Genomic DNA, 24,062 nt, shown 5'->3' on the forward strand with positions numbered 1-24,062 from the left:
CACGCGTGTCCCCCCCCCAGCTCAACTCCTTCGAGCAGCTGTGCATCAACTACACGAACGAGAAGCTGCAGCAGCTCTTCAACCACACCATGTTCGTGCTGGAGCAGGAGGAGTACCAGCGCGAGGGCATCCCCTGGACCTTCCTGGACTTCGGCCTCGACCTGCAGCCCTGCATCGACCTCATCGAGCGCCCGGTGAGCCCCGCCCCGCCCCGCCCCCCCCTGCGTCCGCCGGCGGCCTGACCCACTGTCCTCCTGCAGGCCAACCCCCCGGGGCTCCTGGCCCTGCTGGACGAGGAGTGCTGGTTCCCCAAGGCCACCGACCGCTCCTTCGTGGAGAAGGTGGCCCAGGAGCAGGGCGGACACCCCAAGTTCCAGCGGCCGCGGCAGCTGCGCGACCAGGCGGACTTCAGCGTGCTGCACTACGCGGGCAAGGTGGGCGTGGCCAAAACCAGGGAGGGCGTGGCCAGGACCCGGGCTGGTGGGCGTGGCCAAGACGGGGTGGGGCCAGTACTAGGGTGGGTGTATGGGCGTGGTCAAGACGGTGGGCTTGCGTGGTGGGCGGGGCCAGATATGGGCGGGTGGAAGTGGTCAAGACGAGGTGGGTGGGGCCAGTACGAGGGTGGGCGTGCGGGCGTGGCCAAGACGGTGGGCGTGCGTGGTGGGCGGGGCCAATATGAGGGGCGGGGCGGTGAGGAAGGCAAGCGCGAGTGGGCGGGGCCGTCAGATGGGCGGGGCTAGCGTTTCTAGGCGTGGCCAAGATGAGTGGGAGGTGCCGGGCTGGGCGGGGCCAGGGCGGCGGAGGCGCACAGGACTGGGGAGACAGCGGCCAGTTCCAGCCCCGCCGCCACCCGCAGGGCTGGGTTCAAGACAGAGGATAGATGACGATGACGGGCAGATGGAAAGCAAGTGGATTACTATTTGAAGAAATAAAAGGCTGGGTGGTGGTGTACTCAGGTGAGCGCACATGTTCACAACGTGCAAGGACCGAGGATCAAGCCCCGACCTGCAAGAGGGAAGCTTCATGAGTGCTGAAGCAGGGCTGCAGGTGTCTCTCTTTCTCCCTCTCTCTCTCTCTCTCCATTTCCCCTCTCAGTTTTTCTCTGTGTCTATCCAATAAACAAGTAAGTAACTAATTTTTAAAAATTTTAATAAAATTCATAGAAGTATGAGATGAGGGATTTGGGTGGTAGCACAGAGGTTAAGCACATGTGGTGCAAAGCACAAAGACCAGCGTAAGGATCCTGGTTCGAGCCCCCGGCTCCCCACCTGCAGGGGAGTCGCTTCACAGGCGGTGAAGCAGGTCTGCAGGTGTCTGTCTTTCTCTCCCCCTCTCCGTCTTCCCCTCCTCTCTCCATTTCTCTCTGTCCTATCCAACAACGACGACATCAGTAACAGCAACAATAATAACTACAACAACAATGAAAAACAAGGGCAACAAAAGGGAAAATAAATATTTTTAAAAAGAAGTGTGAGATGAAAAGAGAAGTAGAGCACAAACAAACAATAGCATTTTTTTTTTTTTCTGATTGTGTGTGACAGTTTCACGGGAGAAGGAGAAAGAGTAGCCAGAGACCCCTGTCTGCCGCAAGTGGTGCTGGGGATGAAACCAGGAAGCTCGGCACAGAAATCTAAAGCCCCATCAGTCGGCCCATTTTCTGGTCATTGTCCCTTAAAACCAGAGCCCTGCTGCCCAGCTGTGGCCTATGGTGGTGCTGGGATTGAACCTGGGACCTCACGAAAGTCTTTTTCCTCTCCTTTCTCCTTCCTTCCTCTTTTTAGATAGGTAGAGACATGAAAGCAGAGAGAGAGAGAGAGAGAGAGAGAAACATACCATAGCATCAAAACTTCCTTCACTGCAGTTGAAGCCAGGCTCCAACTTGGGCAAAGCAGCAAACTACACAAGTGAGCTGTTTCATTAGCCCAACTTTTTAAAAAAATCATTCACCCCGTAGAACATATATATTACCATGCATGGGGACCCGGTTCAAGCCCCTGGTCCTTACCTACTGGGGAAAGCTTCACAAGCGGCGAAGCAGTGCTGCAAGTATTTGTCTGTCTGTCTCTGTCTCTGTCTCTGTCCCTCTCCCTTTCCCTGCCTCTCCTCTATTTCTCTCTGTCAAAAAACAATAAATAAATAGAGCTGCCAAGAGTGGCAGATTTGCCATCCAGGGACACAGCCCCAGGAATAAGCCTGATGACAGATAAAAAATAAAAGTTAACAGAAAGGGGGCCAGGCAGTAGCACAGCGGGTTAGGCACATTGCGTGAAGTGCAAGGACTGGCGTAAGGACCCTGGTTTGAGCCCCCAGCTCCCCACCTGCAGGGGAGTCGCTTCACAGATGGTGAAGCAGGTCTGCAGGTGTCTGTCTTTCTCTCCCCCTCTCTATCTTCCCCTCCTCTCTCCATTTCTCTCTGTCTTATCCAACAACAATGACATCAATAACAACAACAATAATAAAAACAACAAGGGCAACAAGTGGGAAAATAAAAATAAGTATATATAAAAATTTTTTTTTAATTAACAGAAAAAGGAGCTAGGTGGTGACACACCTGGTTAAGCGCACACATTACAGTACACCTGGACTCAGGCTGAGTTCCCACTTGCAGGATGAAAGCTTCACGGGCAATGAAGTAGGGCTGCAATTGTCTCTCTCCCTTCCCCCCTTTCTCTCTGTTTCTGTCTCTATCCAAAATAAATAAATGCATATACATATATATATTAAACAGAAGGAACTCATAGATGATAGACCTAATAGATGAGAGGGTAGATAGAAGACAGAAAGATAATAGTTAGGCTTTTAAAATATTTTTTAATATTTAATTTATTTATTCCCTTTTGTTGCCCTTGTTGTTTTATTGTTGTAGTTATTATTGTTGTTGTCATTGTTGGATAGGACAGAGAGAAATGGAGAGAGGGAGGGGAAGACAGAGAGGGGGAGAGAAAGACAGACCCCTGCAGACCTGCTTCACCGCCTGTGAAGCGACTCCCCTGCAGGTGGGGAGCCGGGGTTCGAACAGGGATCCTTAGGCCGGTCCTTGTGCTTTGCGCCACCTGCGCTTAGCCCGCTGCGCTACCGCCCAACTCCCGATAGTTAGGCTTTTAAACCAAAGGCCAGAACAGGGTGACTCCTCTGTGGACTGTGGCCTGTCACAGCAGGTTCAGAGACTCAGAAGGGGAGAAGGGCCACTAAAAGGAGGCCGGGGACCTAAGTCCCTCTGGTGGAGGGTGAAATATACTGATATTTATCTTGGGAAAATGTAGAAACATGGCCTTGTGACTAAAATATCCTATAAATCAACATTTTCTCAATAAGGTGATATTGGAAATTGGAATAAAAATAGATTTTCAAAAGTAAAGACTTAGATTCACACAATAGATAGATGATAGGTAGGAGAAAGAGAGAGAGAGAGAGAGAGATTGGTTTCAAGAAAGACAATTCAGGAGTCTGGTGGTAGCTTAGTGGGCTAAGCATACGTGGTGCGAAGCTCAAGGACCGGTGTAAGGATCCTGGTTCGAGCCCCCGGCTCCCCACCTGCAGGGGAGTCGCGTCACAGGCGGTGAAGCAGGTCTGCAGGTGTCTATCTTTCTCTCCTCCTCTCTGTCTTCCCCTCCTCTCTCCATTTCTCTCTGTCCTATCCAACAACTAAGACATCAATAGCAACAACAATAACTACAACAACAATTTTTTAAAAAAGGCAACAAAAGGGAAAAGAAAGAAAGACAATTCCCCGGGGCCAGGCATGTGTCTTTCTCTCCTAAATCTCTATTTCTACCTCTGCATCTATCTCCCTCTCCCATCTTGATTTTTCTGTCACTGGCCAGTATGTTTTTTAAAAAAAGAAAGAGAATTCCCTGTGAAAAATCCCAAGTCACAGGCGCACCGGTGGCAGACCCTGAGGCGGCAGTGGACCAGCAGAGGCTGGGGTGGGGCTGAGGAGGAAGACAGTGCTGGGGTCAAGGTCCCGGCCTTGGCCAGCTGCGGCCACATCTGGCTGCAGGCAGGCGGCCTGGCCGCGGTGGGTGCAGTTCAAGATGTGGACACCAGGTGGCGCCGGCTCCCCATCCTCCTCGAGCCGGGTGTCCAGGCTCAGCGGTAGGCCCCCGGTCCTGAACCTACAAACCCTCCCGGGCAGGTGGACTACAAGGCCAGCGAGTGGCTGATGAAGAACATGGACCCCCTCAACGACAGCGTGGCGGCGCTGCTGCACCAGAGCACGGAGCGGCTCACCGCCGAGATCTGGAAGGATGGTGAGCCCCAGTGCCCCGTGCACCCAGCCCCCCTCCAGCCCTCGGGGAGCTCCCGGGTTTTTTGTTTGTTTCTTTCTTAAGATTTTAAAAAATATTTATTTATTCCCTTTTTTGTTGCCCTTGTTGCTTTTTATTGTTGTAGTTATTATTGTTGTTGTTGTTGTTGGATAGGACAAAGAGACATGGAGAGAGGAGGGGAAGACAGAGAGGGGAGAGAAAGACAGACACCTGCAGACCTGCTTCACCGCCTGTGAAGCGATTCCCCTGCAGGTGGGGAGCCGGGGGAACTGGGATCCTTACGCCGGTCGTTGTGCTTTGTGTCACGTGGGGGCTTAACCTGCTGCGAACTGCTGGACCCCCGAGTTCCCGGTTTTTAAAAAGGGGACTTCTGGCCCTGAGTTGCCTGCTGCAGTACAAAGCTGCAGGCCAGCTTCTTTATTATCTTTTTATGATTTTATTTATTTATTCATGAGAAAGATAGGAGGAGAGAGAGATGGAACCAGACATTCTGATCCATGTGCTGCCAGGGATTGAACTCAGGACCTCATGCTTGAGAGTCCAGTGCTTCATCCACTGCGCCACCTCCTGGACCACCAGAATTATCATTATTATTATTTGTATTAACCTACACCGCGGATTGAAGCCAGGACCATATGCTTGAGAGTTCAGTGCTCTGTGTCCTGTGCCATCTCCGCCTGGGGCCTCCCTGTTTCCAGTGGGCCACTGACTGGCGGGTGGGCTGACCAGTTGATTCTCTGGCCTCTCCAGACATGCAAATCTGATCACACGATCTTCCCTGATCACAGACTGGACGGCGGTGCCTGCAGCCAGCACCTTTTGGGTGCCACCCGTTTGGCATCCTGTGCAGTCAGAGAGGAAAGCTGAACTAGCACAGAGGAAGGGGGACTCTGTGGCTGGCCCGGGAGCCCCATGACAGTGGAGGGCGTCTGCAGCCCAGGAGGTGGGGCAGCGGCCAAGGTGTCGGACTCACAGGCATGAAGTTGTGGGTTTGCCTCCCGCGTCGCCTGTGCCAGAGCCACACTCTGGTTCTTGCCGCATCTCGTGTCGTGTTAATAAACAGTTCTTTAAAAATAAGTCCAGAGGGAGTCAGGCGGTAGTGCAGTGGTTAAGCGCACGTGAAACAAAGCACAAGGACTGCCGGAAGGATCCCGGTTCGAGCCCCTGGCTCCCCACCTGCAGGGAAGTCGCTTCACAGGCGGTGAAGCAGGTCTGCAGGTGTCTGTCTTTCTCTCCCCCTCTGTCTTCCCCTCCTCTCTCCATTTCTCTCTGTCCTATCCAACAATGACAACATCAATAACAACAATAATAACCACAACAATTATAAAAAAAGGGGGGGAATAAAAGGGTAAAAAATAGCCTCCGGCAGCAGTGGATTCATAGTGCAGGCACCGAGCCCCAGCAATAACCTTGGAGGAAAAAAAAAAGTCCAGAGCTTCAACTGGAAAGGAACCAACAGAAACAAGAGAACTTAGAAGATGGGTGATTCTAGAAAGATTTCATTATTAACTCAGGAGAGAGAGAAGCAGGGTATCACTCTGGTATAGGCAGCGACACCAGGGATCAAACTTGGCACCTCCTGCTTTGAAGGCCAAAGCTCTAGCCACTACACCACCTCCCGGGCTACACAGGGCACCATTTCACAGGTTAATGCTGAGCATTCAGGCTTTGCTCTCTCTTCAAGACCCTAAGGAATGAGTGAGGGGTAGGTAGCATAATTGTTATGCCGAGACTCTCATGCCTGAGGCTGCAAACTCCCAGGTTCAATTCCCATGCACCACCATAAGCCAGAGCTGAGCAGTGCTCTTGCAAAAAGAATAAAGAAAATAGAAAAGTTTCCATTAAAAAAATAAATAAATAAACCCTCTGGAAAAAAGAAAAGATCAACACAACAGGCTGGGTTCCATCTCTTAATGTTTCGTGCAGCCGTGGGGGTGGGTGGTGGTCGTGGTTTGTTTGCACTGAGGGCTTGGTGCCTCCACAGCACTGCTCAGACACTTCCCAAGCCCAATTAAATATATACATATATATTTATTTACTTATTCACTATTAAACAGAGAAATTGAGATGGGAGGGGGAGGTCAAAAGGAAAAGAGAAAGACAGACACCTGCAGACTTGCTTCACTTGTGAAGCTTTCCCCCTGCAGGTGGGGACCAGGGGCTTGAACCTGGGTCTTTACACACTGATGTGTGTGCTTAACCAGGTGCACTAACACCCGCTCCCCTTTTTAAAAATTAATTGGCTAGAGACAGAGAAATCTACATGGAAGAAGGAAACAGAGGAGAGAGAGGGGGGGGGGACCTGCAGCCCTGCTTCACCACTCAGGAAGCTTTCCCCCTGCAGGTGGGGCCAGGGGCCAGAATCCAGGTCCTTTGCACATGGTAGTAACCTGTGCACTCTACCAGGGGCACCACCGCCCGGCCCTAAGCCTTATTTTGTTCTATTCTAGACACTTAGAGAGGGAGAGAGACATACAGAGAGAAGGGAAACACCAGACACCACCTCCCCCCTCAGGCATAGGCAGGGCCCTCTCCACCCAGCACCCCCTGGCCCGGGTGTGGGTTTGAGAGCCGGTCCTGGTGACCCTCCCAGGTCAGAGGCGGCTGGGACCTCTCTCACGGGGTCCCCGGCTTCTCTGGGTCTTGTCTGCTGGCTGGAACCTGGGCCAACTCACCTGCACGGTGTGCTGCTTTGCCAGCTGCACCGCCCAGGCTGGCGTCTGGCCCCTGGCCCACTGCGGGAAGCTTCAGTGCTGTGCTGTCTTTCCGTCTGTCCCTCTGTCTCTCCCTCTCTCAATCTGGAAAAGTACCAGAGTGGTCACTAGGTGGTGTCATCGCTGTGTCCTGTCGACTAATCATGCCCCCTCTCTCTCTCCCTCCTCATCTGTCCTCACATGCCCCCCCAATCCATCTGTCACTCCCCCATCTGTCCTCACCCCCCCAGACCCCAGGGGCTTCCAGCAGTCCCCTTTCCTGGGTTCCTTCTCTCCGTCGGCCCCAGGACCTGCAGGGAGGCCCTGTCCCGCAGGCTCTCCGGCCGGGGGCGGGTGCTGCCAGGCCTCCATGGGTGAGCAGTTGCGGCCAACACGTCCCCTAGCCCGCTCTCCCTCCTCCCTCCTGCTGGCGTTCCGGGCTGTGCCAAGCTCTCCGCTTCTCGCTCTGCTGTGGTGACTAACCGGGAGAAGTCCCCTTCACACGGGGGAAGGGGTCTGCGAGGTTCCGTCACTTATTTGAGGTCATACCACCAGCCAGGAAGTAGCCGAGTTGGGATTTGAACTCCCAGAGCTTTAGCTCCTCCCGGCGGAAATCATCGTTGATCACAGCCGGGAGTCTGGGGTTCGGGACAGAGGAGCAGCCCGGGAGGGGGTGTGGTGTCCGCGGCTCCTGCTACATGTGGGACCTTGTGCTTATCTAGTCCCCGTCCCCTCCCCAGGATTGGGAGCATGGGGGTATCCATCTGGGCCCCGCTGCCGGCTCCCGGGGACCCCAGCAGGGCAGGGGGTCTGGGACTCGGGGGAGGGAGGAGGGGAGGAGGCTCTCTGCTAAGCGGTCACCGCACGCTCCCGTGGTACCCGGCCTCTGGTGGCTGTGCCCTTGACCCCACGCTGCTCTCTCTGCAGTGGAAGGCATCGTGGGGCTGGAGCAGGTCAGCGGCCTGGGGGACGGGCCCCCCGGCGGCAGGCCGCGCCGAGGAATGTTCCGCACGGTGGGCCAGCTCTACAAGGAGTCCCTGAGCCGCCTCATGGCCACCCTGAGCAACACCAACCCCAGTTTCGTCCGCTGCATCGTCCCCAACCACGAGAAGAGGGTGAGCGGCCTGTCTGCCCACCCCTCCGGGAGGGGCAGGTCTGGTCCAAGATGCTTCTCCTCTGGGACTCAGTGCCCCCCACTGGGGAAACCCTCGTTCACTGGGCGTCACGGTCACTGAGCACCCACTAAGCACTAGAGGACATCAGGGCAAGGGCCCAGGCCGTCCGCTCAACCCCCAGAGGAGTGGCTGGTGGGATGTGGAGAGTGGGGCTGGGGAGACGGCGTCATGGTTCTGCAAAGAGACTCTCCTGCCTGAGGCTCCAGAGTCCCAGGTTCAGTCCCCAGCATTGCCACAAGTCAGAACTGAGCAGGCTCTTTTGAAAAGAAAGAGGAGGAGGAGGAAGAGGAATTTGTATGGAGAGCACCTGTGAGATAGAAGGTTCTAGAAGTAGGGGGCTGGGCTGACTACTCTGAGGGACCTGGGAAGGCAGCGAGAATTTACTTGTGTGCTTATATCCTTTTTTCCCAGACAGGGCTGACGGGGTGGGCGTTAAGGAGCTTCCTCCAGTGCGGTGGGGTCCAGGCTGGAGCCTGGGTCTCGTGCAGCTCTGAGCAGACAAGTCCGAGCTGCCCTGCTGACTCAGGGCAGGAGGTCTCACTCAGTGTGAGGCATCTGCATGTTTGTACCCTTTAACCATTTACTGTTGTGCATTTTAAAGGAAGAAAAAGGGCAGGTGGTATTGCACCTGGCTGAGTGCAAGTTACAATGCAGAAGGACCCAGGTTCAAACCCCCCAGTCCCCACCTGCAGGGAGAAAGCTTCGTGAGTGGTGAAACGGGGCTGCAAGTGTCTCTCTGTCTCTCTCCCTCTCTGTCTCTCGCCTTCTCTCAATTTCTGGCTGTCTCTAATAAATAAATAAAGATAATAAAAAAAAAGAAGAAAAAGAAAAAGAAGAAAAACAGCAATGAAAACAGATGCCAAAGGGCCAAGCGGTGGTTCACGTGGCAGGGCATGCACTCTACCGTGTGTGAGGACCTGGGTTTAAGACCCCCCCCATTCCCACTGCAAAGGGGGAAGCTTTACATGCAGTGAAGCAGTCTCTCTGTCTCTCCCTCTCTCTAGCCCTCTATTTGAAAGAAAGAGAAAAATGGCCACTGGGAGCGATGGGGTGGCCCAAACACCAAACCCCACTGATAACCATAGTAGAAAAAAAAAGGGAAAGAAAGAGATAAAGAGATAGACAAAGAAAAAGGAAGAAGAAGAAGAAGCAAGCTCTGAGAGGCCAGGAGATGGCAGAAGCCTCACCAGTGGTGAAGCAGGGCTGTAGGTGTCTGTCTCTCTCCCTGTCTCCCCCTTCCTCTCAACTTCTCTCTGTCTCTGTCAAATACAATAGAAAGAGAGAAAAAGAAAGAGAGAAGAGAAAGCCTCTGGGGCAGTGGATTCATCCTGCAGGGACTGAGCCCCACTAATAACCCTGGTGGCAATTTTAAAAAAAAAAAAGGAAAAGAGAGAGAGAGAGAGAGACTTGCTCTTCCAAACCATCTGTGTGCTTTCCGCAGCCCCGAGAGCAGACTGACCACTCCTGTTGCTTTTTTCTCCTTTGCCATTTCTGCCCTTCACTGCTTTTGGTTTTTCTTCTTGCTTCCACTGCTGAGGGTCTCCCCCCCCACCCCCAGGATGTATTAAGTGCTCAGTGAACCACAGGTGGGGTGGTAGGAAGCGGTTCTGTCCCTGGTGCCTGCCGGGGCCTGCAGGCTCCCCGGCGGGTCTGTGCGTGGCGCCCCCGTGTGGCCGCCGCCGACCCTGCATGTCCGCCCGCCCGCCCTCACAGGCCGGGAAGCTGGAGCCCAAGCTGGTGCTGGACCAGCTGCGTTGCAACGGGGTCCTGGAGGGCATCCGCATCTGCCGCCAGGGCTTCCCCAACCGCATCCTCTTCCAGGAGTTCCGGCAGCGGTGAGCGGGGCGGGGAAGGGGTTGGGGGAGGGGGGCGGTGCGGAAACCCCTGACCCACAGCCACCGCCCCCAACAGTGCCATCTGAGTCCCGCTCTCACCCCGTGGTTCCATTATAAACGGGAATAGTGCGAGTGGCACAAAGCGCAAGGACCAGCAAGGATCCTGGTTCAAGCCCCCGGCTCCCCACCTGCAGGGGAGTCGCTTCAGAGGCTTCACGGTGAAGCGGGTCTGCAGGTGTCTGTCTTTCTCTCCCCCTCTCTGTCTTCCCTCCTCTCTCCATTTCTCTCAATCCTATCTAACAACAATAACAATAATAACTACAACAACAATGAAACACAACAAGAACAACAAAAGAGAAAAGAAATAAATAAAATATTTTAATAAAAAAAAGGGGGGGATAGAACAGACAATGCAGGGGCCAGGCGGTGGCGCACCTGGTTGAATACACACACTACAGTTTGCAAGGACCCGGGTTCAAGCCCCCGGCCCTCACCTGCAGGGGGAAAGCTTCACAAGTGGTGAAGCAGGTCTGCAGGTGTCTCTCTGTCTCTTTCCCTCTCTATCTTGATTTCTATCGCTATCCAATAACAAATAAATAAATAAATAAAAATACAATAAAAAAGAACAGAAAATGCAGGAGAAACAGTGTGGGCCCCAGAGAGGACTCCCCTGCTGGAGTGCACGCGGTGGAGGGACACCTTGCACCAGCAGTGGTGGAGGGGTGCGGTGGTGCCTCTCCTCTCTCTGAGCCCCTCTCTCTCCCTCGCCATCTCTCTCTCTCTGATACTGAAGGAAAAAAGTATGCTGGGAATGGTAAGAATATTCAGGCAGTAAATAGCCCCGGTGGCAAATATAAATATCCATGTGTGTGTGTTCAGTTGAGTGCACACGTTACCATGCACAAGGACCCAGGTTCAAGCCTCCCAGTCCCCACTTGCAGGAGAGGAAGCTTCATGAGCAGTGAATCAGTGCTGCAGATGTCTGTCTCTCTTCCTCTCTGTCTCCCCATTCCCTCTTTATTTATTCCCTTTTTTTGTTGTTGTTGCCCTTGTTGTTTTTTATTGTTGTAGTTATTATTGTTGTTGTTATTGATGTCATTGTTGGATAGGACAGAGAGAAATGGAGAGAGGAGGGAAAGATAGAGAGGTGGCGAGAAAGAGAGACCCCTGCAGACCTGCTTCACCGCCCGTGAAGCGACTCCCCTGCAGGTGGGGAGCCGGGGGCTCGAACTGGGATCCTTATGCCGGGCCTTGCGCTTTGTGCCACGTGCGCTTAACCCGCTGCGCTATCGCCTGACTCCCTCCCCACTCCCTCTTGATTGCTGTCTGTCCTATCAAATACAAACACTAGCAATCTGGGAGGTGACATAGTCGATAAAGTGTGGGGATCTGAGGCATGAGGCCCCTGGTTGGATCCCCAGCGTCGCATGTACCAATAGTGTGGGGATCTGAGGCATGAGGCCCCTGGTTGGATCCCCAGCATCGCATGTACCAATAGTGTGGGGATCTGAGGCATGAGGCCCCTGGTTGGATCCCCAGCGTCGCATGTACCAATATTTCATGTTCTGGTTCTCTGTGTCTCTCCCTCATAAAGAAACAAATAAACTCTTTTAAAAAATAAATAAATGAAAGGGTCGGGCGGTAGTGCAACTGGTTAAGTGCAGGTGGCACAAAGCGCAAGGCCCGGCATGAGGATCCCAGTTCGAGCCCCCGGCTCCCCACCTGCAGGGGAGTCGCTTCACAGGCGGTGAAGCAGGTCTGCAGGTGTCTGTCTTTCTCTCCCCCTCTCTGCCTTCCCCTCCTCTCTCCATTTCTCTCTGTCCTAGCCAACAACAATAATAACTACAACAATAAAAAAGCAGGGGCAACAAAAAAGGAAATAAAAAAATCTTTTACTGTATAACATTAATTCCCCAATAAAGAAATAAAAAAATAAAATAAAATAAAATCTTTTTAAAAAAAGTTTCAAAACATATTCAAACAGAAAGCACAGCACTCACGCATGCTCGTACACGCCAGGACACCGGGAAGTTTCTGGGCCCCGCTGTGAATACCCTCAGCCCAGCGTGGGGTGCTCTACAAATGCCCCAGTGCCTCTTCTCCTTCCTGCTCTCGCCCTGTCAGAGAGCTTGCTGTGCTCTATCCACCCTCCACCACACACACCTCTGTGTCTGCAACCCTCCACGCCCCGCCCCTCCCTGCAGGTACGAGATCCTGACACCCAACGCCATCCCCAAGGGCTTCATGGACGGGAAGCAGGCGTGTGAGAAGATGGTGAGTGTGAGGCATCCAGCCGGGGGCTTCCCCCGCCACGGGCCTCCTCCATGCCGCCCCCTCTCCCCTCGCAGATTCAGGCCCTGGAACTGGACCCCAACCTCTACCGTGTGGGGCAGAGCAAGATCTTCTTCCGGGCGGGAGTGCTGGCCCAGCTGGAGGAAGAACGGGACCTCAAGGTCACGGACATCATCGTGTCCTTCCAGGCAGCCGCCCGGGGGTACCTGGCACGCAGGTGGGGCCCCACTCTCCCCGGGGGAAGTGTCGGCTCCAGTGTTGGGGCTGGGAGGAGCTGGCCAGTTGGCCTGAGCCTTGGGGGCCTCTGAGACAGCAGAGGGGCTGAGAAGCCAAAGGTGAAAAAAAAAAAAAAAAGCCCCAGATGCCCAGGCTCCTTGGCTCCACGGCCCTGAGCGTCACCCCACGGGCCAGGCACCGTCCCTCCCGGGACACAGGCGAGCCGGACTCTGCCACTGGGCAGCCCTGTCACCCCAGTCCACCCGACATCCGGAGGTTCCTCGGGAGCCTGGTTGGCAGGAGTGAAAGAGAGAAGACCCCCATTTCTTGAGGGACCCCAGTCTAGGACGCAGGTCGGGGAAGCAAAGCCTCACAGCCCCGGAGGAGGGGAGACAGCCTTTGAGGAAGCATAGAAGAGTGTGTCGGGCCCCCTGCTGGAGGCCAGGTGTCAGATCACACCTGACGGTCAGACCAGGAGGGTCAGGATGGGAGGGGGCTGCCTGAGCACAGGGTGGGAGGTTGGGAGGGTCTCCTTCTTCCTCAGTACTGGCCTGGAGGGAGTCGGGCGGTAGCACAGCTGGTTAAGCGCACGTGGCGCAAAGCACAAGGATCCCAGGTTCGAGCCCTCGGCTCTCCACCTGCAGGGGAGTCGCTTCACAGGCGGTGAAGCAGGTCTGCAGGTGTCTGTCTTTCTCTCCCCCTCTCTGTCTTCCCCTCCTCTCTCCATTTCTCTCTGTCCTATCCAACAACAACGACATCAATAACAACAACAATAGTAACTACAACAACAATAAAAGGACAACAAGGGCAACGAAAGGGAAAATAAAAAAAATAAAAACTGGCCTGGAGGAGAGACCCAAGGACAGAGGGACCCCAAAACACCAGACTGAGGGCCAGGAGCCTTGTCTGGGGGTGCAGACGGGGCACAGGAGAGCTGTGAGCAGGAAAGAGGCAGGCTGACTCTGGGTGCAGGAGAACCCCCCACCCCCAGAGCAATGGGAACAGCCTAGAGGGGGCGACTGAAGGCCAGGAGGCCAAGGAGGCTGAGGCCTGGGCGGCGGGCAGGAGGCGGCTCCGGCCGGGGACAGAGAGCCAAGGGGGCAGCCCGGGCACGCGGTGCTTGCCCGCACTGCAACACGCGTGGAGAAGAGGGCAGGGTGGAGAGGCCGCGCTCCTCGCCTCCCTGTCTGCCCCCCAGAGCCTTCCAGAAGCGGCAGCAGCAGCAGAGCGCCCTGAGGGTGATGCAGCGCAACTGTGCGGCCTACCTCAAGCTGCGGCACTGGCAGTGGTGGCGGCTCTTCATCAAGGTCGGGGCTGCGGGGGTGGCGGGGGTCGTGGGGAGGCAGCCAGGGTACGGGGGAGGGGACCCCCCTGGCTTCCGGCCACCCCTTGAGTTGGGGCCTTGGTTTTCCTCGCCTCTGCAATGGGATGACGGGCCTCGCCCCGTCCGCCAGGATTCTGTAGGCAGCAGAGGGGCTGGTGGTTCTGTTAGGCTGTCACTTGATGGAGGTGGGGGGAGCATCTGAACCCCACAACATAAGCCTCATCTCACTGCAGACCGAGGACCCTGAGAAACGCCTGCCGCCCGCTCACTCGGGCTGTTGCTAGGCCCGCAGTTCTAGAGGCCAGTGTAGGTGGCGGGGCCGGTAGGATTCCAGGAATTCGCACCCCGCTCGGGGAGGGGAGGGGAGGGGAGGGGAGGGTGGGAGGCAGCCATCCCACCCACCGGGCCCATGATCCTTCCTCCCAGGTGAAGCCGCTGTTGCAGGTGACCCGGCAGGACGAGGTGCTGCAGGCGAGGGCGCAGGAGCTGCAGAAAGTGCAGGAGCTACAGCAGCAGAGCGCCCGGGAGGTGGGCGAGCTGCAGGGCCGAGTGGCACAGGTGAGGGGCGGGGCCTCCGTGGGGGCGTGCTGGCGGCGGGATCCCGAGTTGGCTGGGCGGGGCCTCGAGGTGGGTGTGGCCTGCGCAAGTCTCAGGATGTGATTGGCTGTGATGGGGCCGTGGTCTCTATGGGGCGTGGTCGCGGGAACGAGGTGGGCTGAGTCTTGTGGGGCGTGGCCTGCCTGTGGGCGTGGTCAGAAGGCGGGGGCGGGGCTTCCTTCTGAGCTGGCCACCTCGGGGGCCGGCGGAGAGAAGCGGGCTCTGCGGTGGGCAGTCATCCCAGGGGGCCCGGCCGCGCACCATCTGAAATGTGCGCCTGTGCGGGGAAACTCACCTGAGATGCCCCGGGGTGAGCCAGAGCCCCGGGACGCAGGCCATGGGCTTTCCCCCTCGTTTCCAGTATTCCTGGCACCATTGAGACTAACTCCCACTTGGTAGCCTTCCTGTTTGCTTTTCCTGCATCGTTCCCCTGGGTTGCGCTTCTAGGCGTGGGAGTGTCTGCAGGGGCTGGGAAGGGAGAGGCTGGAGGCCAGGAGGCTGGGATGGGCGGTGGGGTAGGGGGCAGGCCAAGCCTGCTGGGACCAGGGGGACCGAAAGCACGAGGCTGGAGACGGGTGGTCGGGGAACGCTGTGGGGTCACTGAGCTGGGGACCTGGAGGAGGAGCAGATGGGGACACGGTGCATCTCGCCCACACACGCCCCCCCCCCAACTCACAGAAAGCAAATGGGGGCGGGGGTGGCAGGAGGGACCCAGCAGCCCGGGAGCCCGCTGACCCCCACCCCACCCCGTTGCCCCAGCTGGAAGAGGAGCGCGTCCGCCTGGCGGAGCAGCTGCGGGCAGAGGCAGAGCTGTGCGCGGAGGCCGAGGAGACGCGGGGGCGCCTGGCAGCCCGCAAGCAGGAGCTGGAGCTGGTGGTGGCGGAGCTGGAGGCCCGCATGGGCGAGGAGGAGGAGTGCAGCCGGCAGCTCCAGTCGGAGAAGAAGAGGCTGCAGCAGCACATACAGGTGCACCTTTTCCGCGCCCACCTCTACCTCACTGCTGCCCGACCTGTCTCTTCAGATCGTGAATTTGCAGAAAACTTAACTTTTAGGGGGGACTAAGCAAAAAATAATATGTGTGTGTCCAGTTGGGACACCCCAGGTGAGCTTCAGGTCCAGCTAGATCAAGGTGCTCAAGTGCGGTCAGTGTCCTGAGCCCACCTGCTGGCTTCCTTTACTTCTCTGTGCTCTGGGTTAAGACAGTTTTTATTTAAAATTTATACGAGGAAAGGTTATAGGAAAGAAAGGAGAGGAGAGAGACATCTCACAACATTCCACGCCCCAAAACTCTCCCTTTGGTGCGGCTGATAGAGCTGCTCTGTGTAGTGAGGACCCTCACTCGGAATCTGACCCACAGCAAAGCGATTCCAACCTCTAAGCCGTCCCTGAGTCCCTGGTGTGTTTATCTACTATGACGTTAGTACTAGACTTTTTTGTTTGCCTCTCTCTCTCTCTCTCTCTGTCACACACACACACACACACACACACACACACACAGGAATGTAACTTCCACAGGCATAAAGATTTTTGTCCGGAGGTTGAGGGGTAGGGGTTTTGCCAAGGTCATAACCCCAGTTAGAGCTTCCCCACCCTGGCTCCACATGGAAGTCTATATCTACGTGAAATTAGAGAGAGAGAGAGAGAGAGAGAGGGGAGAGAAATATCCTAGGAGTTTGAGATAATGCACTCATGAGGTCGTGGCACCACAAAGAGAAAAAGGAAAGTATTCTTGTCCATCCCTGGTACCCAGATGCACCGTATTCAATAAAGACTCATTGCACTAGGCAGTGGAGACAGTCTAGTGGTGATGCAAAACGCCTGTCCTACCTGAAGTTTGGAGGTCTCAGGTTCAATTCCCAGCACCACTATAAGCCAGAGCTGGGCAGTGCTCTGGTAAGTACAAATGAGAGAGAGAGAGAGAGAGAGAGACCTGGTGGTGGCGCACCTGGTTGAGCACACACATCACAGTGTGCAGGGACCCACGTTCATGCCCCTGGTCCCCACCTGCAGGGGGACAGCTTCGTGAGCGGTGAAGCTGGTCTGCAAGTGTCTCTCTGTGTCTCCCCCTCTACTTCTCCCTCCCCTCTCAATGTCTCTCTGTTCAATAATACATAAGATCAAAAATTAAAATAAAGAGAGAAAAAGAAAAAAAGGAGGAAAGGGCAAACTGCAATCCTAATGAATGAAACTGGAAATGGTCTGTTGCTCCCCAGTTTGTGGGGTGTGGATCTGTCTGGGGTCCCGCCTCAGCCCCAGGGTCCTCACCCGCCCACCCCCACTCCCCAGGAGCTGGAGACCCACCTGGAGGCTGAGGAGGGAGCCCGACAGAAGCTGCAGCTGGAGAAGGTGACCACAGAGGCCAGGATGAAGAAGTTTGAGGAGGACTTGCTGCTCCTGGAGGACCAGAACGCCAAGCTGAGCAAGGTGGCCGCTGGTGGGCACCGGGGGCTGGGGGAGGGGCCGCTCTCTTCTCCAATGCCGGCCCTGGCCTGGAGGGCTTCTGTGCAGCTGTGTGACTGTTTTGTTTCTGTGGGTTTATTTTTCTTCTTCTTTTTTAAATTATCATTTTATTTATTTATTCCCTTTTGTTGCCTTTGTTGTTTTATTGTTGTAGTTATTATTGTTGTTGTTACTGATGTCATCCTTGTTAGATAGGACAGGGAGAAATGGAGAGAGGAGGGGAAGACAGAGAGGGGGAGAGAAAGATAGACACCTGCAGACCTGCTTCACCGCCTCTGAAGCGACTCCCCTGCAGGTGGGGAGCCGGGGGCTCGAACCAGGATCCTTACGCAGGTCCTTGCGCTTTGAGCCACCTGTGCTTAACCCACTGTGCTATCTATCGCCCAACTCCCATTCTTCTTCTTTTTAAGTTTTATTTCTTTTGTTACATATGAGAGAGGTCCACATGAGGCAAAGAGGAGGAATGAGAGAGAGAGAGCAGAGCACCACTCAGCGGCATGTCAGCACCAAGGGAGCACTTGGAGGCAGAGCCCTGCCCAGCCAGAGCACAGGTCCCACAGGGAGAGGGGAGCCAGCCACCTCACAATAGCCATTTTCCATTCTACCCTGCCATGGTTTCTTCTTTGTTGTTAATTTTTAAGAAATGACTGATTTATTTATTTAGGACAGAAAAATTGAGAGGGGAGTGGGAGAGCAAAAGGGAAATGCTGGTTCCTGTTCAGACGCCAGATGCCTGGCTAGCTTTGGGGGCGGGAGCTCAGCCTGCCCTCGTTTATTGGATCAGATACATCGCCTTTTATGCATCTCTTCACCGGAAGTGGCAAGGGGAAAGGAAATGACTAGGAGAGGGGGCGGAGCAAAAGAAGAGCGGGAACAGAACATAGAAAGCTTCCATCTAGCCAGTGGGATTAAACCAACACCCTGCAGGCAGGGCGGGTCTCAGGCAAGACAGTGATTCTGTAAATAGACCACAGCATCAAGCAATGCAGCAGACCTGGCGTAATGACCAACAGGGAAGGAGAGACAGAGACACCTGCAGCACTGTTTCACCCCTTGTGAAGCTTTGCCCCTGCAGGTGGAGACCAGGGGCTTGAACCTGGGTCCTTGTGCATGGTGACATGTATGCTCAACCACTTGCGCCCTATTTTTCATTTTGTAAAAGACTTACTAATTAGTGAGCATCACACTGGCATTTGCAGTGTCAGGGATCGAGTTGAAGACTTCATGCTTGCAGAGCCTGACACTATCCACTCCAGCACCTCCGGGGTTTCTCTTACCTTCCTGGAGGCAGCTGTGTTCACCACTGTTCCACCAACGCTGCTATGACCCTAAGGGTGGTGTCCACCTGCTGCTCTGATTCCCAAGTCACTTAGCATCTGAGAAGTCGGCCCCTCACCCCCCACCCACACACCTGGCTTAGCACCAGGGCTTGGCGCCTGCAGAGAATCCACTACTCCTAGCAACCTTTTTTTTTCTTTGTCTTATATTTTTCCCAGAAAAAAAAATTTTTCTCAGACAGAGAGAAGTCTAGAGGGGAGGGAAAGGTCGAGGGGGAGAGAGACCTTGCAGACCTACATCACTGCTTGTGGAGAGTCCTCCTGCAAAAGGGGAACAAGCGGGTTAAGCGCACGTGGCACCGGCAGAAGGAACCCAGTTCGAGCCCCCGGCTCCCCACCTGCAGCGGAGTCGCTTCACAGGCGGTGAAGCAGGTCTGCAGGTGTCTGTCTTTCTCTCCCCGTCTTCCCTTCCTCTCTCATTTCTCTCTGTCCTATCCAACAACAACAACAGCAATAATTAAAAAAAACAAACAAGGGCAACAAAAAAGGGAAAATAAATAAAATAAATATGAAAAAATTAATTAATTAAATAAAAGAAGGGGCCGGGTAGTGGTGCACCTGGTTAAGCGCACACATTACAGTGCACAGGGACCCAGGTTCAAGCCCCTGGCCCCCACCCACAAAGGGAAACCTTTATGAATGTTGGATGTCTCTCTCCCTCTCTCTTTTAATTAAAAAAAAATCTTGGGAGTCGAGCGGTAGCACAGCGGGTTAAGTGCACTTGGCGCAATTCTCAAGGACCGACATTAGGATCCCGGTTCGAACCCCAGGTCCCTCCCTACCTGTAGGGGAGTCACTTCACAGGCGGTGAAGCAGGTCTGCAGGTGTCTGCCTTTCTCTCCCCCTCTCTGTCTTCCCCTCCTCTCTCCATTTCTCTCTGTCCTATCCAGTCACGACGACATCAATAACAACAACATTAATAACTACAACAATAAAACAACAAGGGCCACAAAATGGAATAAATAAAATATATTTTTTAAAATCTTGCCATACAGGTATTTTTTTATTAAAGGTTTTTTTAAGACTTATTTATTTATTTATTTCCTTTTCGTTGCCCTGTTGTTTCCATTGTTGTTGTACTTATTGTTGTTGATGAGGTTGTTGTTGTTGGATAGGACAGAGAGAAATGGAGAGAGGAGGGAAAGACAGAGAGGGGGAGAGAAAGACAGACACCTGCAGACCTGCTTCACTGCCTGTGAAGCGACTCCCCTGCAGGTGGGGAGCCGGGGGCTCGAACCAGGATCCTTATGCTGGTCCTTGCGCTTTGCGCCACGTGCGCTTAACCCGCTGCGCTACCGCCCGGCTCCCACCATACAGGTATTTTTATTTTTTTTATTGTGGTCCAGGAAGTGGTGCAGTGGATAAAGTACCAGAGTCTCAAGCATGAGGTCCTGAGTTCAATCCCCAGCAGCACACGTACCAGAGTGATGTCTGGCTCTTTCTTTCTCCTCCTATTTTTCTCATTAATAAATAAATAAAATCTTTTAAAAACTATTTTTATTATCTTTATTTATTGGGTAGAGACAGCCAGAAATTGAGAGGGAGGGCACAAACCTGGGTCCTTGAACATTGTAATGTGTGCTCAACCAGGTGCACTACCATCTGGCCCCTATTATTTTTCTTTATTTATTGCACAGAGACAGCCAGAAATCAAGAAGGAAGGGGGTGATAGAGAAAGAGAGAGACAGAGAGACACCTGCAGCCGTGCTTCACCATTTGCAAAGCTTTCCCCCTGCAGGTGGGAATAGGGGCTCAAACACAGGTGCTTATGCGTCGTAACATGTGTGCTCAGGGGAGTCGGGCCGTAGCGCAGCGGGTTAAGCGCAGGTGGCACAAAACGCAAGGACCGGCGTAAGGATCCCGGTTCGAGCCCCCGGCTCCCCACCTGCAGGGGAGTCACTTCCCAGGTGGTGAAGCAGGTCTGCAGGTGTCTGTCTTTCCCCCTCTCTGTCTTCCCCTCCTCTCTCCATTTCTTTCTGTCCTATCCAACAATGATGACATCAGTAACAACAACAAATAAAAAACAACAAGGGCAACAAAAGGGAATAAATAAATATTAAAAAAAAAGAAACATGTATGCCCAATCAGGTGAGGCACCACCCTGCCCTTGTCTCTCTACCTTTTTTTTTTTTTTGCCTCCAGGGTTACTGCTGGGGCTCGGTGCCTGAACCATGACTCCACCGCTCCTGGAGGCTTCCCTCCCTTTTGTTGCCTTTGTTGTTTATCATTGTTGTGGTTATTAATTACTATTGTTGTTATTGCTGCTGTTGTCGGATAGGACAGAGAGACGTGGAGAGAGGAGGGGAAGACAGAGAGGCGGAGAGAAAGACAGACACCTGCAGACCTGCTTCACTGCCTGGGAAGCGACTCCCCTGCAGGTGGGGAGCTCGGGGCTCGAACCGGGATCCTGACACCGGTCCTTGCGCTTGGCGCCACTTGCGCTTAACCCGCTGCGCTACCGCCTGACCCCCTCTACCTCTTTATTTCCCCCATACCTCTCAATTCCTTTCCGTCTCTGTCCAGAAACAAAGAAATATATTTTTAAATAGTAAAAAACAAAAATAGGGAGTTGGGCGGTAGCACAGTGGGTTAAGTGCACATGGCGCAAAGCGCAAGGACCAATGTTAAGGATCCCGGTTCGTGCCCCCGGCTCCCCACCTGCAGGGGAGTCACTTCACAAGCGGTGAAGCAGGTCAGCAGGTGTCTATCTTTCTTTCCCTCTCTCTATCTTCCTGTCCTCTCTCCATTTCTCTCTGTTCTATCTAATAAAGACATCAATAACAACAACAATAAAAAACAAGGGCAACAAAAGGAAAAATAAATAAATATATACATATATCCCATGTCAAAGGGCAAATTAAAAATGAATAAATAAATAAAAATAAATGCTGATGAGGTCTCTGAAGATGAGCAAGCCCCCCCTGCCCTTCTGTGACCGCCCCCCCCCCCCCCGCTTCTTTGCGCCCCAGGAGCGGAAGCTGCTGGAGGAGCGGCTGGCCGAGTTCTCCTCCCAGGCAGCCGAGGAGGAGGAGAAGATCAAGAGCCTCAACAAACTCAGGCTGAAACACGAGGCCACCATTGCGGACATGGAGGGTGAGTGCACCTGCCTGGAGTGCGGCTGGGCCTGGGGCCACAAGGCTTGGAGGCTGTTCCTCTGTCACCAGGTTCCCTGTTCCCTCTCCCCCCCCCCCCAGTCACCTTTCTCTCCATCCTTGGCTCTTCCCTAAAAATACACTTATGGGGGGACCAGTCAGATAGATAGCTGGGGGTGGGGGCTCTTTGCCGTGCTCATGACCCAGGCTTGAACCCCTGACGCACCACATCAAAATTTAGAGAAACTTTTTTTTTTAATCTTTCACTTATTATTGGATAGAGTCAGAAAGAAATTGAGACAAGAGGGGGAGACAGAGAGGGGAAGAAAGAGAGACTCCTGCAGCCCTGCTTCACCACTCGTGAAGCTTCCCCCCTGCAGGTGGGGAGCAGGGACTTGAACCCAGGTTCTTGTAATGTTGCACTTAACCAGGTGTGTCACTCTCCCCCCACCCCATCTCTCTAGCAGCCCTGGAGGTGGCACAGTGGTTAGAGTGTTGGACTCTCTCGTGTGAGGTCCTGAGTTTCATTCCTGGCACTGTATGTTCCAGAGGGATGCTCTGGTTCTTTTTCTCCCCCCCCCATGTCTGTCTGTCTGTCTGTCTGTTTCTCTTCTTCTTCTAGTGTTTGCCCTTCTTCCGTAGCCAGTCAACAGCGTCAGGTTGAGCCTGATGTCAAGTTTCGAGACCTCCTTTGAATCTGGAGAGGTGGCAGTCGTTGACTATCTGTTTCTCTCATGTTAATAAATTGCATATGTAGTATGAAATAAGCCACTGCCTTGTGGGAGGTCCAGGTTCAAGCCCAGCTCTACTGAAGGAAGCTTTGGTGCTGTTGATATCTACCTTTCTCTCCCGCTCTCTCTCACGTGACCGTGGCACCCGCAGTGCCTGGCAGGGAGCTGGGGCCGCCAGTCCTGCACCCTGTCCACCATCGCACCCCACTCAGTCAGCAACAGCTGGGAGAGGCTGGGGGGCCCGGCAAGGGCCGGGGGGCAGGCGGAGGACACGGAGAGAGAATGGGGCACGCGGGGTGGGGGTGTCCCTGGGCGTGAGGAGGTGAGGACAGCAGAATGGAGGTGTGATCTAGGGTTTGGGGACACTGGGGCCCGCGGGAGCGGGAAACCGAGGCCTGGAGCGTGCCGCCCCTCACAACCCCTCGCCGCCCCAGATCGCCTCCGAAAGGAGGAGAAGGGCCGCCAGGAGCTGGAGAAGCTGAAGCGGCGGCTGGACGGGGAGAGCTCAGAGCTGCAGGAGCAGATGGCGGAGCAGCAGCAGCGGGTGGAGGAGCTGCGCGCCCAGCTGGGCCGCAAGGAAGACGAGCTGCAGGCCGCACTGGTCAGGTGCGGGGCACGGGGGATCCGGGGACTCCAGCCCCGCGCAGCGCCGGCCCGCATGGACGCCACGCCTCTGCGCCTGGGCCAGGCCGGGCAGAAGGGAAGGGGCGCAGGGAGCGGCCAGGGGCGCAGCCGGAGCCCCGCAAGGAGATGCCTTTGCTTCCCCGCCCCCCAAGTCCCCCAAGTCCCCAGCCACTGTGGTTCTGGTAGCCCAGGCACACCAGACAGGTCAGAAGTCATCGCTAATTTATTTCTTCTTCTCCTTCTTCTTCTTCTTCTTCTTCTTCTTCTTCTTCTTCTTCTTCTTCTTCTTCTTCCTCTTCCTCTTCCTCTTCCTCTCCTTCTTCTTCTCCTCCTCCTCCTTCTCCTCCTCCTCCTCCTTCTTCTTCTTCCTCTTCCTCTTCCTCTCCTTCTTCTTCTTCTCCTTCTCCTTCTCCTCCTCCTCCTCCTCCTCCTCCTCCTTCTCCTTCTCCTCCCTCTCCCCCTCTCCCCCTCCTCCTCCCCCTCCTCCTTTTCTATTTTATTTGATAGGACAGAGAGAAATTGAGAGGGGTGGGAGAGATAGAGGAGAGAGAGAAAGATTTTTTTTTCTTTCTTAGCCTCCAGTGTTATTGCTGGGGCTCGATGCCTGCACCATGAATCCACTGCTCCTGAAGGCCATTTAATCCCCTTTTGTTGCCCTTCTAGTTGTTTATTATTTTTATTGATGTTGTTCATTGTTGGGTAGGACAGAGAGAAATGGAGCAAGGAGGGGAAGACAGAGAGGGGGAGAGAAAGACATAGACATCTGCAGACCTGCTTCACCGCCTTTGAAGCGACTCCCCTGCAGGTGGGAAGCGGGGGCTCGAACCGGGATCCTTAAGCAGGTCCTTGCACTTTGCACCACATGCGCTTAACCCGCTGCGCTATTGCCCGACCCCCCCCCCCATTTCTTTCTTTCTTTCTTTCTTTCTGACCAAAGCCCTGCTCATTTCTGGCTGATGGTGGTGCCAGGGATGGAATCTGGGACCTCAGAGCCTCAGGCAAGAAAATTTTTCTTGTAGGCAGTGGGGGGAAGGCGCAGTGAGTAAAGCTGTGGGTTCTCAAGCATGAGGTCCTGAGTTCAATTCCCCACATCCCATGTGATGCTCTGGGTTTCTCTCCTCCTCCTCCTCCTCTTTCTTCTTCTTCTCTCTCTCTCTCTTTCATAAATAAATCTTCAGAAGATAAAGAAATGGGAGGCAGGGGGTCAGAGGGATAGCATGACAGTAGCACAACAGACTTTTTCGTGCCTGAGATTATAAGGTGCCGGGTTCAACCCCCAGCACCGCCATAAAAGCCACAGCTTATGCGGAGCAGGGATCTGGTGAAATAAATAAATAAATAAACTGGATAGACAGGAAAGATGGAGGGAGGAATCAGAGGGTCAGAGCCCCGAGGGAGCTGCTCAAGGGCAGGAGTAG

The 24,062-nt window shown here is 54.3% G+C and overlaps 1 protein-coding gene across 6 annotated transcripts in view; it reads left to right on the forward strand.

Annotated features, from left to right (window-relative positions):
* Positions 1–24,062, forward strand: part of MYH14 (myosin heavy chain 14) — a 94,564-nt gene that overhangs the window by 42,656 nt on the left and 27,846 nt on the right. For 5 of the 6 annotated variants that reach the window (XM_060174736.1, XM_060174745.1, XM_060174727.1 and 2 more), the window contains 13 exons: positions 21–194; positions 261–434; positions 4,136–4,250; positions 7,889–8,076; positions 9,850–9,971; positions 12,176–12,245; positions 12,320–12,480; positions 13,678–13,786; positions 14,230–14,361; positions 15,160–15,366; positions 16,687–16,824; positions 21,167–21,290; positions 22,455–22,626. In XM_060174736.1, the coding sequence (XP_060030719.1) occupies positions 21–194; positions 261–434; positions 4,136–4,250; positions 7,889–8,076; positions 9,850–9,971; positions 12,176–12,245; positions 12,320–12,480; positions 13,678–13,786; positions 14,230–14,361; positions 15,160–15,366; positions 16,687–16,824; positions 21,167–21,290; positions 22,455–22,626 (1,886 nt within the window). Of the gene's footprint in view, positions 1–20; positions 195–260; positions 435–4,135; positions 4,251–7,212; positions 7,312–7,888; positions 8,077–9,849; positions 9,972–12,175; positions 12,246–12,319; positions 12,481–13,677; positions 13,787–14,229; positions 14,362–15,159; positions 15,367–16,686; positions 16,825–21,166; positions 21,291–22,454; positions 22,627–24,062 lie in introns of all 6 variants that reach the window. The other variant, XM_060174749.1, reaches the window with a different exon arrangement.

The sequence above is a fragment of the Erinaceus europaeus genome, chromosome 2, assembly GCF_950295315.1.
Source record: "Erinaceus europaeus chromosome 2, mEriEur2.1, whole genome shotgun sequence".
Lineage (NCBI taxonomy): Eukaryota > Metazoa > Chordata > Mammalia > Eulipotyphla > Erinaceidae > Erinaceus > Erinaceus europaeus.